Consider the following 17,669-nt stretch of genomic DNA (forward strand, 5'->3'; position numbering starts at 1 on the left):
GTTTTAGTCATATTTTAATGTGTGTGTTTTGTAGTGAACCACCTTGTGATCTTGAATTAAAATGGAACTATGTATATTTTAAATAAAATAAAGAAAAAACTTCTTCCCTGGGGCTTTTTCAGTTCTGTAAATGTGGACAAGTTGGGGAGCCTGCAGAGACAGCACTGCAGAAATGCTATAGTGGAAAGAGAGAGAAAACCACATTCCACCTTTAGTTGTCTGTTCCCAACAATAAGGAAATTTCAACTTTTGAAGGAATTCTGATGTGACCTCAGAATGAGGAAGAAAAATAGAAGCCTATTTCCAAGAGGAAGAGAATTTCTGAGACAGAATAGTTGTTGGCACAGCCCTTGTGCTCATCACCACCTGATTGTAGCACGCCTTGACCACACACACATAGGGGAAATGCTCCTTTGATTTCACAATCACTCTTTTTGGGTGCGAGTAGCTATAAATGCCACAGGCAAAGTGAGCTGAGACAAATTCTGAGGAACAGCCACCAGCTTTCTTTAGAACAGGAGGGCTGTGCTGAATCTGTACTCATCATGGGCCGAGCATTCATTTTGGCGTGTAAGTTTGTCTTCAATAGCATGTGTATGTTGGATGTTGTTGTTTTGCTAGATTTCACTCATTAAGATATGCTACTGTGCAATGTGCTCTTATTGGGAATGGAGGAGAACTTTGATCCAGATCATACTGAAAAAGTAAGCATATGTAATTTGCACTTCCCAAAACAATAGGTCAGGCATAGGCAAACTCGGCCCTCCAGATATTTTTGGAACTACAACTCCCATCATCCCTAGCTAACAGGACTAGTGGTCAGGGATGATGGGAGTTGTAGTCCCAAAAAACTTCTGGAGGGCCAAGTTTGCCTATGCCTGCAATAGGTGTACTAAAACACAGGCATCTTTCAAAATGTGCACCTATCTGAATTTTGCAATGCAGTTCTCCAGTAAAGTAGGTTGTACAAAGCATGCAATTTTTTGGATAAAGTGTGCACATAAATGCATATATTTGCAAAAATAATTTAAAAAATGCATTATCCTTGGGGAAATTGCTTTGCAAATTTCTTTGGAGAAATTTGTACTAAAATGCTGTTCAGTTTTCATAAGGACTTAAAATCACAAACTGATTTTGATTGAATCTAAAAAGATTCAATTACAGGCCTTACGTTTGCTTGTGCTGACTGATTTGGGCTTCAAGATTAGACCCCATTATTTGAATTATATTCTAAGGTACTATTCCACAGCCGTAGACAACTTTCTCATGGTGTGGCAGAAGGTTTGTATTAAGCGAATTCTGAAAGAAAAGCAGATGGGGTAATGAGAGGGGGCGGGATCTGAATTACTTTAAGAATAAATCACCAGTAGATTGTGTCAAAAAGGGGACTTTGGCTAATGGTGCAAAGGGTTAAGACACACACTGGTTGAAATTTCTCCTTCATCCCAACTATTAAAGCTTGAGACCAGAAGCAGTGCCTTATTTTGCTTCTAGTCATATGAGAAAAGACAAAGACACCCTAACACTTCATTTTCTGTTTGGGAAAATATACCATCCATCACATTCTAACCTTTATCTGAATGACCTCAAAAACCTTCATAACATTCACAATCATTTTAGCTGTTGGTTACTGGGTTAGCAGGATGGATGAAAAACTATTCCTCAAGCTCTTTCAATAGCACAGGAAATTAAATGCTATTGAAGAGGGGCAAGCTTGAGATTTATGGGTTACAGGACATGTAGCCAAAATGATATCATTTGTCTTTCATTTTGTATATTCTATTGAGGGATTAAGTACCATTGGTACAGTATTTTATAATACATGGCTAGACCTATTGTAAAGGAACGCATTATGATGTTCAGGCATGTGGTTACCGGTATTTGATATTGGTGTTTTAATCATTAGGAAAATTCAACTTGGTGTTTTAGTCTATAAACCATTTTGAATTCATGTACGGAAAATGCTATTAGTTCTAATAAGAATGCTATTAACAATTATCATAACAGAATCAACTTATTGGAAGGTTCCAAAGAATCCAGCTACCTGTCTAATGTCTTCCATTTTCATTTTTCTCTAGGTTTTGCCATCTTGCTGGTTTTTCACTACAGTAAGTAAGCCTTCCCAGAGTTGTTACTTGCTTAGAACAAGCCAAGTGAAAATCAGGCAGAGTAAAGCTTGGGTTTGTTGGGCTTCGTTAAGACATTTCCTGCTTTAGAATAATCTACCGCATGCCGCGCATGACGGAGCCAGGTGTCAGCACCTAGCACAAACACCTGGCATTGCTCACCTGGGCAAGATAGTTTGAACATACATATCATGCCAATCCTGGCCCAACAGCATTGGCTACCAAATAGTTTCCAGGCCCAATTCAAAGTGCTGGTTTTGACCTATAAAGCCTTAAACAGCTCAGGGCCACAATGCCTTAAAGACTCCTTCTCCCCACAATTATCATCTGAGACCCTTCTTTGTGTGTCCCTTCCGTCAGAAGACTGGAGGGTGGCAACATGAGAATGAGCCTTTTCTGAAGTGGCTCCCCCCTGGAATGGGCCTTTTCTGTAGTGGCTTCCTCTGCAGTGACTCACCTAGCGTCTTTGTCACATATCTTTAGGCACCAGGCAAAAACATTCCTCTTCTCCCAGGCCTTGGGCTAATTAAACAATCCCTGGCTTTTTAAAGGGGGGTATTGTTTGCTACTATGGTGCGGATTTTTGTGTTTTTATATTGTAAACTGCCTTGTGATACTTGGCAGTAAAGAAATTTATTTATTTATTTAATAATAGGTTCTGTTTCAAACTTTGTCTCTCCCATATATGAAAGGCATATCTAAATTCTAAAACTATAAACAACTTGTTTATCTATTTGCTTTCCACTTCTCTACAAATATGGGTGGGCAAATATAGTAATGGAACAAATCCAGCCATATGACAAGAGCAAGGCTGTAACCTTAAGGTGTGATGTCCCCACATTGGACCTCTATCATCAGTAAGGCCAGGATGGCTGGATGTTTCTGTGGAAGCAGGGAGGGCAGATCTGACCTTGGAACTCCCTCACCAAGAGTGGGGTCCATTCTCAAACTTGAGAGAGAAAGAGAGAGAGAGAGAGAGAGAGAGAGAGAGAGAGAGAGAGAGAGAGATATTGGGGCGGGGGAGATAGCATGCATCAGTACAATCTCCCAGGAGCTGTAGGTAAGTTATTTTGTCAACAATTCCAGATAATTTTTACATGCACTTTCATCTTTGCAGGCTCTGCTTTCAAACTGGTTTGCTATTTCACCAACTGGGCTCAGTACAGACAAGGTGAAGGGAAATTCCTCCCTCAGAACATTGATCCTAATCTGTGCACTCACCTCATTTATGCATTTGCGGGAATGTCAGAGAACAAGATCAAAACACTGGAATGGAATGATGAAACACTCTACAAGGATTTCCAGAATCTCAAACAAAAGTATGGAGAGGGCTGGGGAGGAAGGATGACTTTTTTTTTAAATTTCCTAGAACTAGGATCTAAACTTGTATGAGTGCTCCCATTTTCTGATAATAGAGAATTCTGGACTTAAGAATTATATAGAGTTTGGTTAATGAGATTTGAAGGTGGAAAACTGGTCAAGCCAACACCTTTATATAATGCTGTGTCACTCACTGTTTCTTAGGAAGAAGCTTTACTTCCCCATGGAGGTAAAAGGGGGTGAGACCTAGTTGAGTCTAAGAATCTAACTCTGTGATCTTAACCCCTTCATGTACTAACTAGCCCTATGCTTGCTAGTAAGGTTTAAAAGCAATTTCCTATGCTCCATACCCTCAAACCCAAGTTGGGACTTCAAAAGAAAACTACATACAGTACACATGATCTGTTTGTGTACACTATTTTCCATGCAGCTGGGAAATATATGCAGAAAATCTAGCTTCCATGAGCAGCACAAATGAACTTCACTGGGAATGATCAGAGATATTTGTAAGCTCAGCTGTGCAAGACAAAAATTACCTGAACTCTGTTCCTCTCTTTCACTCCTGTCTAGGAATCCAAGACTGAAGACACTTTTAGCTATTGGTGGATGGACATTTGGAAGTCAAAAGTAAGACTTGGGCATGGGGTTTCTAAAAGAGGAACTTCATCATGAGTAGGCAATATGTAATAAAATGGGTGTTTGCTTCAGTCAAATCCTGAATGTGGAACTGAAATACTGTAGTTGCTTCAGAGAGATTTGGGAGAAGTCCACAGTGAAGTGAGGTCCCTATGAAGTGATTCAAATTGCACCAGGCATTTCCAAATTCCCAAATCAAGGTCCAGACCAAATATTGTGTGCTGTGCCGTTCTGTAGCATATCCCATTCCCTCCCCCTTCTCAATAATAATATGCATCATGAAAGTTTCCTGTTGGAATCCTAGAACCCCATCTTTCTATTTCATTCATTCATTTTTGCATTGCATTGCATTTACTAGATGCCCAATAATGCGTATGTTCTGGCTAGTGTGTAAGGAATTCCAAAATAAATAAAAACGACAGATAACTAAAATGCAAAAGATAACAGCACTAAAAGGAAGCTAAAAAAAAATCAAAGTTGGTAGCAACAATGCATGTTTTCAGTTTCATTTGTTTTCATAAAGCAAATGAAGGTTAAAGTATCAGATTTAAAAGGAAGCATAAGGTGTGAAGTTCATTAGGCGAGCGTTTATAAGAAGGTTGTTTCTTTAGTAGGCACCCATCATATTCTGGATGGTGGAAGCACTTAGAGAAGTGTCTTCATAAATGATCTCTGAGCGTTTGCAGGTACATACAGGGAATGGTAGTCATACCAATACTGTAGCATCAAACTGTGATGGGGTTTTAAAGGTCAAAATCAACACTTTTTGATTTGGGCTGGAAGATGATGTATTACCATAATATGCTCAGAGGCAGAGTCCCAGCCAGTACTTGCAGCAATTTTCCACCCTGCTCTCAGTTTCTAGACTGTATTTTAAAACAGCCCCATTTCCAATGCGTTACACAGATACAGTAGCCAACATGGTGCCGTCCAACTATTATTGAACTATAACTTCCATTAGTCCCAGCCAGTGTGGTCAGTTATCAAAGATGATGGGAGCTGTACTCCAGCAACATCTGGAAGAAGCACATTGGCTACCTCTGAATTACAGTAATTTGAATAAGGCCTGAATAACAGAAAGCAAAAATTCTACTCCATCCATGTAGGCTCATAGTTGGCACACCAACCTAAGCTGCTATTTAAAGTTAAGTTGCCAATTTTCATGAAGGTAATTTTTTTTTAATTGGGTGGCAATGTTAAGATGCTTTTGGGGGAAAACTGGAAGAAGGTAAACATGCCTCATTTCCCCCCTCTGTACTGAGGCAAATAGTTTCAGAATAATTTAAAGGTCACATGACCATGAAATTGAAATACTGAGAACTATGCATATTAGTGCCAATCTCCCATCTCATGTTAACCATAGTGCTGAAAATGCCCACTGAAACCAGTCCTTCAGATTCATCTAACAAAGGCATTACAGTTGGAACATTAACTCTGAGAAGCATATGTTCTCAGAATAATCACACACTGTGGTTTACCTCATTTCCCCCTACTCCCAAGTCCATTCTTTGGAGACAAATCAGGTCAGGGGCATGCTTTATAGAAGCAAAGCAAAAACAGATTGAACAATGAAGTTTCTCCCATGGCTTGATGGAATAAAAGGAAAGTCTGTTCCTGTGTTACGTATTCTATGGGGACACTGCCTGATTTGCCCCAAGGCTTCAGTTGTAGACCTGTTCTTCATAAGATGGCATTGTTGGTTGGCAGCAAAAATACTGTAAGCACCAGTTATGCTTTTCCAAAATTAACAACTACCAATACACCAGAGTGTGTGTGCTTATGCAGCCAGTATGGTAGCCTTCACCATTCTGGTGCCTTCTGAATGTTTTGGACCACATCTTCCATGGCATTGGACTATCGCAGCCATGAACTGTAAGAAATAAATAGGCAAAGATTACAATTTGGTCTTAATGACATGATTCTCTACCTATCATGGATGTTGTAAAATTAGACATATATATTTTTTGCATTGGCAGGGGACTGTTAGGGGTGGAATCGAGACCTCCAGAATGTACTGCTGATCATTTAACCCCACACAAGCATCTTTGTGGCTTTGGGAGTGATGAGAGTTGCTACAAGAGCCAACCAGGAGCCCAGGTGATGGGTGATGTAAGCTCCAGTCATGGAGGGGGGATGTCCAGATCTGATGGCTCCTCAGGGTCACTGGTGGTACAGAGATCTGCTGTGGGCCCTGCTCTTCCTAATTTGCTTCTAAGGAGACTCCACGTTTGAGGTCTGAGCAGGACTGAACCAGGACACCAGAACATGGTGACCTTGCAGTGAAGCAAAACAGCAGCATGTTGGAAAACTAAAATCAAACAGTAAAAGCTTGTGGGTGGACAAAGTCTTCTTCAGCAACCATCTGAAAACTAAAAGGAAAGGGTCCAGTGGATAACCAAAGGGAAGATATTTTGTATTTTTAGCACCATCACTGTCTCGGGTGCCAAACAAAACAGCCATGATGTGTATCTTTTTGACTTGAATTGCTTCCCTTCTAGGTTCTCTGCTATGGTAGCTACTCCTGACACACGTCAGACATTTATTAATTCTGTGATACAATTCGTGCGAAATTATGGTTTCGATGGCCTGGACCTAGATTGGGAATATCCTGGAGCCAGAGGCAGTCCTGCAGCTGATAAAATGCGTTTCACTTCCTTGGTTCAGGTACAGTAAAACTCAGCAAATCACCATCAACCAATTCTACTGTCTGGCTGCAGATTCCAGGGGCAACTTCTGTGCACAACAGGCAATGAATTTAATAGGAATATCAGGGAGTGCTGCAAAGAGACAATATGAATTATTGTTTTCTCTGTGAACGGATGGAATCAAGTTACTAGATTCAGACTTGTGTCAAATCCCAGGCTGTGCCAAGGTGTTGTCCAGAGACCAACCCCTAGATTTGCCTTTGTCTCGGTTATGAAAGGGAAGTTGACCACCAGTCAAGATATCAGAACTGTGTATACAAATAGAGCCCTAGACCAGCAAAACTAAATTATGTGAAATGTGAAAATCACATTTCACTTGTGTAAATCACCAGACACATCTGGAATGGTTTTTGAGACAATATGGAACAAGGGGCTTAAAGATAGGTTCTTGTGCCTCAAGTAGTGAGCTAATAGGTTGAACCTATAACATATAGGTAAGATAACATATAAATATTCTATAAGCTAGCCCTACAGTATGGTCTGAAGGTACACGAGGCCACCACCTTGCTGCAACTAAACAGGTTTGGATCTGGTCATCTGCCTGGGAACTATTTGTACTTTGCCTTGGGTTCCAGAACAGAAGAAAGGTGTGGGGTGTAAATGTAATCAAAGCATATGGAATTTTCAAGTAGTTCTGATGAAAAGTGATTGAATCAGTAGGTCCCTACCTACACTTCCACTCTTTACTGGGAAACCTCTTCTGCTTTGATTCAATTTATATTTCCCTTTTTATTGATTGATTTTAATTTGATTTATTGTATTTCTATGATGCTTTTCATTCAAATGAATCCCAAAGCGGCTTACAAACAATAAATTACAACATGATAAACCATAATAGAACATCAGAAATATAGTATAAATCATATAAAAAATTAACAAATCATCAATGAAACAATTACAATCTATAAAACAGCAGCTGAAAAATAAACCGAACATCACAATTGCAACAAAAGTCATATTGTATGATTAACAAATCAATACAGCATTTATAATCTATAAAACAATATTAACAACTTAACAAAATAGCAGCTGGGGAAAAACGCTAAGCACTGTTAAGTTCATGCACACTCTCATAACTCACACTTTCACTCCATTTGGTTCATTAAAATAAACATAAAATACACATAATACACGTAAGCTCAACCAGATGCTGTACTAGCTGGGGTCCTCATGCAGTGGGTGATGGAGGAGACAGTAGGGCTCTCAGGCCTACTGCCAGTGGTAAGGTAGATATTGACTCCAGGTAGCCTGCCCAGGTGCCGTTGATGAGGAACTCACCCACATTGCTCTCAGTAATAAGGAAATCTGAGAGGAGCCTGTCCCTGCTCCAGCTTCTTCAGCTGCATCTTGGCCAACCTGGTGGCAGGGAAGGAGGAGGCTGCTGAGGGGAATGAGGGGGGTGGCTGGTTGAGTCCATCAGGCAGGAGGGAGAGGCCATGATTAACATGCTGAGAGAGCCTCAGCAGGACCCTGGAGGCCTGGATGAGATCGCATCCAATGACTCAGAGCTGTGTATCTGTCTTGGTGTCCATGCAAGGCATGAAGCAGAGGTCATTGGCCAGCATAGGTGAAGCAGGAGATGTGGGGGTGGGCCAAGAAGCTAGAGAGTGTGGAAATGGGGATGTTTCCATCTTTTCCACATCCTTGAGCTTTAAGAGAAGGACAAAAGCAAATTTAATTATTGTTCTACTCAACTATTTGCCTTAGGAAATGGTGAAAGAATTCCAGGCAGAAGCACAACGGACAGGAAAGGAAAGGCTGCTGCTGTCTGCTGCTGTGGCAGCTGGGAAGGAAACCATTGACAATGGCTATGAAGTGGACAAGATTTCCCAGTGAGTATGATGAGGCACTTATGAACCATGAAGGGAAATTAATGGTGGCAACTCACAGGCAGCTTGCATTTGATACTTGAGAACCAGTTTAGTCAAATAATTTCAAATCATGGTTGACAAATCATGCCAGTGGGCACATAATTGCCCACAATGCATCCACTCAGGATTCTTATGCTAGAGATGGAATAAACATATTCGAATTCCCCTTGCAGGTCTCTGGACTTCATCAACCTGATGACATATGACTTTCATGGATCTTGGGAACGTGTTACAGGACATGTCAGCCCTCTGTACCCTGACACCGTAAGTGTTAAATATTTCCTAGCAAATTGTAGCCTCTCATTTTAATTGAAAGTAAAGAAAATGTCCAAAGGTACAAAGCAAACCCACTATTTCTTGGTCCTCTAGGTCAGCCTTTGCCAAGCTCTACATCCTGTGAAAGGTTTCCAATATGGAACTGGGATAAAGTTTTTGGCTGAAAAAATGTACAAAAACAGATCAAATACATATTGAGATACATATTGAAATACATTGAGATACAATATATATTGTGATATAATGCATGCTTAAATGCCATTGTTATGGTTTCGTATCGTTTTAAAAATATTCATCATTGAATAATGTGGAAATGGAGTAGACTAAACTAATGAATTAGTTAGTATGAGAATATGAGAATTTGATACAGACTGGGAAAAGTCTCGTGTCTCCATCCATAGTCCATTGAGTCGTGGCTGCTGGGAAACTACAGGTCTGTGGAGCAACCAGAGATCTGAACAGTAAAATTGGGCAACGTGCATTGATATCATGCTTTCTATCTCATTGCCTCATCAAGGACAATGCTGTGAAGTACTGGATGGGCAAAGGAGCACCAGCTGAAAAGCTTGTCCTGGGAGTTCCTCTCTATGGACGAACCTTTACCCTTTCTTCCACACAAAATGGGGTTAATGCGCCAGCCTCAGGACCAGGGACAGCTGGCACTTTCACCAAAGAGGCTGGATTCTTGTCTTATTATGAGGTAGGAAAGATGCTTAAACATATATCTTGTTAGGCTTGCCCCACTTCTCTAAGTGGTGGATGTTCCAGGAGTAGAGTGCTTACGAAAGTTTGTGTTTTGCAATACTGGGTTGTTGCGGGAGGTTTGTTTTTAGTTTTACAAATACAGGTTGTGTATAGGTGGAGGCACTTAAATACTGCAGAAGAAAGCTGCCACATCAGATCTCCAGAGACAGGGCACCCCTGATACCACTAACTTCCAAAGCCCCCAAAACTCACCTCTATTTTACTCTCCAAAAATGGCAACCTTTTCTTCTTGCAGACTTATGTTACGTCATCCTCGTGACACATGCCCCTTCCCCAGTGTGGTCCTATATTAAAAAAAATCTAGCTGTCCAACATTTTGTTGTCATGGGGACACATCTAGTGATGTACTGAAAAATCCCATTCCTATCATTTTTGCAGCGCCATTTGCAGTTACTTTATTTCCAGTTACTTTCTTGCGGGTGAAATCAGTTAATTGCCATGTCTCCCTCTGCACTGTTGGGCTGGGCACTGGGATGGCAGAATCCGGAGGAAAGTGAGGAGAAATAGAGAGGGGTGAGGCTGGAACAGATGGAAGCCCTTCCATTCCCACTACATGGTCCTCTCTGGCTCCAATGTGGCTCCAGACTTCCAGCTGCCTCCCCTCCTGAGCAGGTCTTAATAAAAATTCATTTTCTTATCTAGAATTAAGAGCATCTGCTACTGTGTTTTGATCATGGCAAACCCACTGCCTTTACTTTCCCCAACCCCAATTAACTAATATCCTCAAACTTATGGACACATACTTCCCTTTTCTCTTCTGCTTTTCATGCCACACACATCCTCAGATTTGTTGAGAAAGTTGTGGGCAAATTTCAGGACAGGGCTGAGAACATGCAATCCAAGAAGGTTCAAAGTGGGGTTATTGGGTTGTTGTTTCTGTTTTTATTAGGTATTTTGTGGTTTTAGATCTTGATTTCATTCTGTGAACCGCACTGAGACCCCCGGTTATAGGGCGGTATACAGTGGTACCTTGGTTTGCAACCGCTTTGGATTACAACCGTTTTGGATTACAACCACGTCAAACCTGGAAGTGCATGTCCCTTTTTTTGGATTTAAACCAATGGTGGGGGAGGCCCCATTGGCGAAAGCGCGCCTTGGGTTACAACCTGTTTTGGTTTACAACTGGACCTCCGGAACAGATTATGGTTGTAAACCAACGTACCACTGTATAAATTCCATAAATAACAACAACAATAATCATAATCATAATCTGCACTATACATTTAAAACATCATGCCTCTTTAAGCAATCGTGGCTTCCTCCCTGCCAAAGAATGATGGGAAATGTAGTTATTAAGGGGGCTGAGAGTTGTTAGAAAACTCTTATTCCCCTCACAGAGCCACAGTTCTCAGAGTGGTTTAAAAGTTAATTTCTTTTCTCAGGGGCTCTGTGAGGGGAATAGGGGTCTTCTAACAACACTTTGCAGCACTAACACTGTACTGTGGCTGGTGGAGACACTTCAAGGTCCCCAGTAGAAGTCTTTCCCAACACCTGTCATGTGCATGTGGCCTACCACTGAGCTATGGTCCCTCCTCAGGTCAGCAATCATTCTCTGTCATATAATATATTTCCAGAACTTCCTGGAGTAGCATTAAAACCCCTATTTTGCTTTACTTATTTTAAGGGTAAGGCACCTGATACAGACAGCTTTAAGAACATAAGAGAAGCCTGCTGCATCAGGCCAATGGCTCATCTAGTCCAGCATCTTGTTCTCATAGTGGCCACCAAGATGCCTCTTTGAGACCTGCAAGCTGAGCATGAGCACAACAGCACTCTGGCCACCTGCAATTTCCAGCACCTACCTATTATTCAGAGGCACAATGCCTCTGACTGTGGAGGTGCAAGATAGCCATTGTGGCTAGTAGCCATTGGTAGACTTGTCCTCCATGAATTTGTCTCTCTGAAAGCCATCCAATTTGGTGGCCATCACTGGTTGGTGAGGGATCACGTTCCATAGTTTTACTATGTGCTTTGCAAAGAAGTGCTTTCTTTAATCTGTCCTAAATCTTTCACCATTCGGCTTCATCTCCATGAATTCTACTGCATGAGAAAGGGAGAGGAACTTTTCTGTATCCACTTTCTCCATGCCATGCATAATTTTATAAACTTCTATCATGTCATCTTTTCTCTGAACTAGATGCCCCCAAATGCCGAAACCATTCCTCGTAAGAGGAAGCTTGCTCTATCTCCTAGGTCATTTTAACTGCCCTTCTTGCAATTGCAACAGGCTCTGATTTCTACACCTCCGTAATGGGGAAGTTGTCTGACCTCAATTCAACCATGTGGTAACACAGCCATGCTCCAATCTATTTTGTTTCAGATCTGCAACTTTAATAAAGGTGCCACCACAGCAGTGATTCCAGGGGGGAATGCTCCCTATTCCTCCAAGGGAAATCAGTGGGTAGGATACGACAATGTGGACAGCATTAAAACTAAGGTAACAATTATACATATATTTGCTTTTATCTGTACAAAACATTTAGTGGACCTCAGTCAATGTTATGCTTCAAAATCATCACCTAGTAAACATGCTAGCAAGCTACATAATTACTAGATAATAAAGATACTAGGTTGTTTAAGGACCACTTTGCTATGTAGAATGCAATTTCCAATAGGAATTAAGGTGTCAGGGGCTGGACTGAGGAGGAATGGTGGGAGTCCCCCCCCCACTTTTCCTGAGGGCAGAAGGACAGTGTTGATTTAGAACAGTGGTTTGCAGAGGGGCATAGTCCAGAGGGGGAAAGCTGGGAAATACTGGGTGAGGAACAACTAGAAGAGGAAACACCAAGAGAGAGACAGCTGGCAAATTCAGTGTCATTGGACAGCATTCCTGACCCACTTGTCCCCCCCTTCGCCTAACACTAGAAGGGCTTTGAGAGTGGTAAAACAGAAAGCACAGCGGCAACAAACTCAGATTACCCAACATAGGAGTGACGTAGATTAATGGGGGCAGAGGGGCTGAACCTTTACTGGGAGCATCGCCATTTCTAGAGAGATATGCATTACTTTGTCTTTCACTGTGATTATTAAAGAAACTAACCGGTAAGAACTCTCCTTTCATTTGATCTGTTTATTACTGCCACCGGGGGAGAGATCTGATTCCCCGAAGTCTGACATAAGCTGAGGTTTTCACTGCCTATAGTGATTAGGGTGTTGGACCTGGGAGACCATGGTTCTAATTCCCACTCAGTGAAAAGCCTTACTGGGTGACCCTGGGCCAGTCACCATCTCTCAGCCCAACCTTCCTCACAGTGCTGTTGTGAACATAAAATGTGGGAGAGGTAGAACCATGTACACCACTTTGAGTTTCTTGGAGGAAAGGTGGGATATAAATGTAATCAATCAATAAAAACACATGCAGTGGGTAGCTATGGTTCACCATGCTTTTCCAAGGACAAAATGCTTAATGTTGAACAATAGCAGCCAGTGATAGGGTGATGTTGCAGAGCTGCTCTCCCAATACTGACATCACTGCTGCTTACATAGGTAGGGTGGGGCAAGGCACTGGGCTGCATGGATGTCCTGATGGAAGTGCTGGATTGGCTCTAGCCATAAACTGCAGTGATGCTAGTGTCTGGAGGTCAGCTCTGTCCCACCACTCCAGCAACTGCTCATATTGAAGCAGTCAGTTGTCATGATGATTTACTTTTGTCTTGGACTTTACTGTTAAAGGCAGCATACCTACAGACCTCTGAATATTCTAATTTCCTTCTTAAACAGGAGCCATATTCATTGCCCTAGAAGGGTGCTCACCATTATTATTACTCCCATAAGCCTTTGAATTCCTGTTTTCTGTTTCTCTCAGGTCAAGTATCTGAAGGAAAAGAAGCTGGGAGGTGCCATGGTATGGGCCATAGATCTGGATGACTTCAGTGGTTCTTTCTGTGGCCAAGGAGCATACCCACTCCTCCAGACTCTGAAGAGAGAACTTGGCTCCACAGGTTAATCCTTTGTTATTATATTTGTTTTTCTTGAAATCCTCAGTCACAAGCCCTGTAGGGAACTAAATATTTACCCAACACTCTTACTTCATTCTGGCTTCCTGTTATATAGCAATAGGTAGTTGCACCCATGATATAAGAAGAAGAAAAAAGGTCTCTGTGAAAAGGGGAGTTTCTTGTCTCCCTTTAGGCCTCTGGCTGTGCTTAAATAAACTTGTTTAACCTAAAACAGCTCTCTTAGGCTATGCATTTCTCCTCCTCTTCATGCAACACACCAGCGAAAGAACAATGAAGGCTGTGTAAGCACGTAAGAGCCCAGTTGGGTCAGACCAAAAGCCTACCTATTCCACTATCCTCTTTCCCACAGTGGCCAACCACATGCTTCTGAGAAGCACACAAGCAGGACGTGAGGCACTAGGTCTCTCCTACTGTCCCCCTCCCCCAGCAACTGTGGGATGCTGCCTCTGATCTTGGAGGCAGCATATTCTCCCCATCACTAGCAGCCCTAGCTTCCATAATTTCATCTAATCCCTACCTTGAAATCCATCTAATATGGTCAGCGCCATTTCTTGTGGAAGCAAGAAATCCCATCATTTAACCAGTTAACCGTTTCTGACTCTCCCACCCTTCATTGGGTGACTCCAGGTTCTAGTATTATGAAGGAAGGAGAAAAACATTTTCTCCACACCATGCCTTCTGTTTTATGAACATTTCCCACACACCACTTCTCTGCACCAAACAGCACTTTCCCTGGTTCCTTTTCTACTGATATTGAAAGGTTCTCTTTGTGTGTGACTAATTTCACCCCATCCCCATTAAATTTCAAGTTAGATTTCAGCACCATTCAATTTATTTCATTAATCTGGAACATCTGAAGACCACCTTTCCTTGATTGAGCAATCAAAGGCGTACCTCACACTGCAAGCTTAAATTTGCCACAGCATCCTAAAAGTCAATGTGCACAGAAGCCTTGCATGTGGTACCACAAACAAGAAGTCAGAGGAAGAGGCAGAAGAGGCAGCTGCATTGCTGGAGCCTTTCATGAGCGCCACCTCCAGATATATACAGTATTTTATATATATATAAACTATCTATATTCTTCTTCTGGCAGGCCTGGTACCAAACCCCAAACCTCCAGTTCCTGCTGAACCTCCAAGACCTGATGTGCCACAACCTGATGCACCACAACCTGATGTACCACAACCTGATGCACCTACAGCAGACACCTTTTGCCTTGACAAGGAGGATGGGATCCATGCTGATTTGCAAGATGCCACAAAGTATTATATGTGCACCCACAAAAAGACTTTCAGCATGCCTTGCCCAACAGGACTAACTTTTGACAACCAGTGCAAATGTTGCAATCATCCTCAATAAAGGGCTTCTAATATAGGCAAATCCCAAAGATGACATTCCGTTGTCTTCAGAGCTAAGTACTTCAGAACTAAGTGCTATGCTGTCCCTGTAAAACTGCCTATACTTCCAATATGTTCATCTGCATATTTCTCCAAGTCTTTAACAAATAGAGTTATAGTATCTGCTTCTGCTTTGCACTAAAGAACAACGCACCAGCCAGCAAGATATGAGCACTTCATAATAGTTTGCTTATACAATATGTAGCCACTTGCTCCCTATTTCTGATAATTTTAGCAAAAGAAAATAAATTCATTTCAACTAAAAGTAGTTAGAGGCTTGTTTTGTTGCATACCTAGCAGGCAACCAGCTCCGTGAATTCATTTTAATAATAACTGGTACTAAACATGTATTTCAAAACATTCTCTCTGTTTGGTTCATTTAAAAAAACCCCACAAGGAACAAATTTAGGATCCAAAAGAGTGACATTTCTGCTTTTGCTTTAGTATCTAATAACTTTGCAATTCTTGGCTCTATGTATGACGTGTGCATACACACGAAAGCTTATACCAGAACAAACTTAGTTGGTCTATAAGGTGCTACTGGACAATTTTTTATTTTATTTTTATTTCGACTGCGTCAGAAATACGCAGAAACACGGCTACCTACCTGAATCTAGAAATTGGAAACTTATTTCTGGTGGCTGTGCCCAGTATTTCTGCCAATAGATGGCACTCTACACCTCTCTAACAAATAATGTTCTATATTTTATCAGATAGTTGTTCCTTTTCTCTGAGTAGCTCAACCATGCTCTTGAATTTAAGCATACAGCTATTTTGTATTTATTGTTTCCACTAGGGCTGAAATATACATGTGGCACAGAAGAACTGTGATTAGCCTCCTAAAGATGGTTTGATTTCATTTCTGAACCGAAATACAGCCTTGTGTCTGCTTTCATAACTGCAGGGGAGAAAATACAGGTTTTCTTGAAGTGGCATTTCAGTTTAAAAATGCCTATAAATTAATCACAGTTAGGAGCATAGGAAGAAAAAAAGCTAGCCATCTTAAGTCTGTGTAACTGAGATGAAAGGTTAGAAAACAATAGATTCTGTTTGAGTCACTGAGGTCTTCATGGACTCATGAACAGAGGGCAGGTTAGAAAGGAGTCATGATCAGAAGGCTGGCTGTCCTTTCTTGCCAAAGCCACAGTTCCAGCCACCTTCATCATCTCTAAGGGTTTGTCTTTCTTGACAATGAACCATCCTTTGCGATGTTTACTTAGACATAAGGCCATTCAGTTCAATGGTGCTGGCTCCCTTGGATGTTTAAGATTGCAGCTATAATTTTGGGATTCTAAGCAGTTGATTCTGATTTCATGTAAGCGATTTAGAGAAAAATTCCCAAATATCAGAGCTGTTGCAAGCGCTCAGCATCCATCATCAATAAGAAGCAGTGAAGCATATACACATACAGTTTAAGTTGATTCAAATTTATTCTTTTACCACTGAGTTTACTGTGTGACTCTACTAAGACTATTGATATAGACTTCAAGAACTCTTGCTCCTTTATTTCCTTAACTAAAAGAAGCCACTATGGACTAATTATTGTCCTGGTCACTTAACCAAGTTATTCTGCTATTATTTTTATTTGATGGATTATTTGTTCATTCATAACTAACATCATTGGTTTTCTGGTTGTATTTATCCAGCATGGAGTGATTATTAGGCCCTGTATTCCCCTTGTCTGATGTTGAAACTACAATTACTTCATCTGCAACTACATCATAGGTCAAATCAGTTTCATTCAAAATGATCCCTAAATATGTATATAGGACCAATACTGACTCACTTTTTAAGCTGAGTTCATCTTAAATGTTCTGACCTAAAAAAAATAATCCTCAATTGCTGCTAATATTCGCTGAATTAGTTACAGAGTCTTAGAAAGCTGTGTATGAATTAGGAACAACATTTGCTATATCACTTTCGCTTCTGCAAAGAGCTTTCACACTAGGCTAGATTCTGCGTCAAAAAACAATGAAATGTAGACTCTCATACCAACTGTTCATCACAATGGTACATGAATTTGCAAAAGTAGGAAAGTGATTAATTACCCAGCAGGGCAGCTTCTCTCTGAAAATCTCTACAGTACTTGCAAGTCACTTAAAGGGAAAAGAGTAAAATGAGAGAAAACACAGTTCAATACACAAATTTCCTTCCTTTCACAACATTTGATTCTCTTCCCTTACATCTCTTGGTGGCTAGATTAGATCTATGAGAAGGAAGGTTTATAACCTTTCCAGCTGTTGTTGGGCTCCATTTCCCATCAGCTTATTAGATTGCTGGGTTCTTCAAAGATATATCTGGCAATACTCTATCATCTATCTATTAATCGATCATATGGCCTGCTATTAAGGTCAATCAAAACAATTCAATCAAAACAATATTCAATCAAAACAATTCAATCAAATTCAATCAATCAAAACAATTCAATCAAAACAATATAATATCATTCCTATAAAAAATAACTTATTTATCCTGTCATAAAAAGGGCCCCTAATTAATACTTTGATCCCATCATACACCTGCAAATACATTTTAGGAAGTAATTGTTGTACCATATTGCCAGACTACTGTACAGTTCTGCTATGAATACCAGGAATGACAACAGCACAGGTTG

General features: G+C 40.9%; 1 protein-coding gene and 1 long non-coding RNA gene across 2 annotated transcripts in view; both read left to right on the forward strand.

Annotated features, from left to right (window-relative positions):
• Nucleotides 1–17,669, forward strand: part of LOC310847307 — an 86,281-nt gene that overhangs the window by 26,340 nt on the left and 42,272 nt on the right. The window lies entirely within an intron of this gene.
• LOC310847298 (chitotriosidase-1-like) lies at nucleotides 418–15,320 on the forward strand. Its single transcript, XM_083744884.1, has 11 exons — nucleotides 418–570; nucleotides 2,079–2,108; nucleotides 3,244–3,445; nucleotides 4,017–4,073; nucleotides 6,581–6,746; nucleotides 8,495–8,619; nucleotides 8,832–8,922; nucleotides 9,452–9,634; nucleotides 12,020–12,136; nucleotides 13,505–13,640; nucleotides 14,752–15,320. Exons 1-11 carry the CDS (start codon nucleotides 546–548, stop codon nucleotides 15,015–15,017), a joined length of 1,398 nt encoding a protein of 465 aa, XP_083601010.1. The 5' UTR covers nucleotides 418–545; the 3' UTR covers nucleotides 15,018–15,320.

The sequence above is a fragment of the Podarcis gaigeae genome (assembly GCF_964106915.1).
Source record: "Podarcis gaigeae genome assembly, chromosome: 6".
In the NCBI taxonomy this organism is placed as follows: domain Eukaryota; kingdom Metazoa; phylum Chordata; class Lepidosauria; order Squamata; family Lacertidae; genus Podarcis; species Podarcis gaigeae.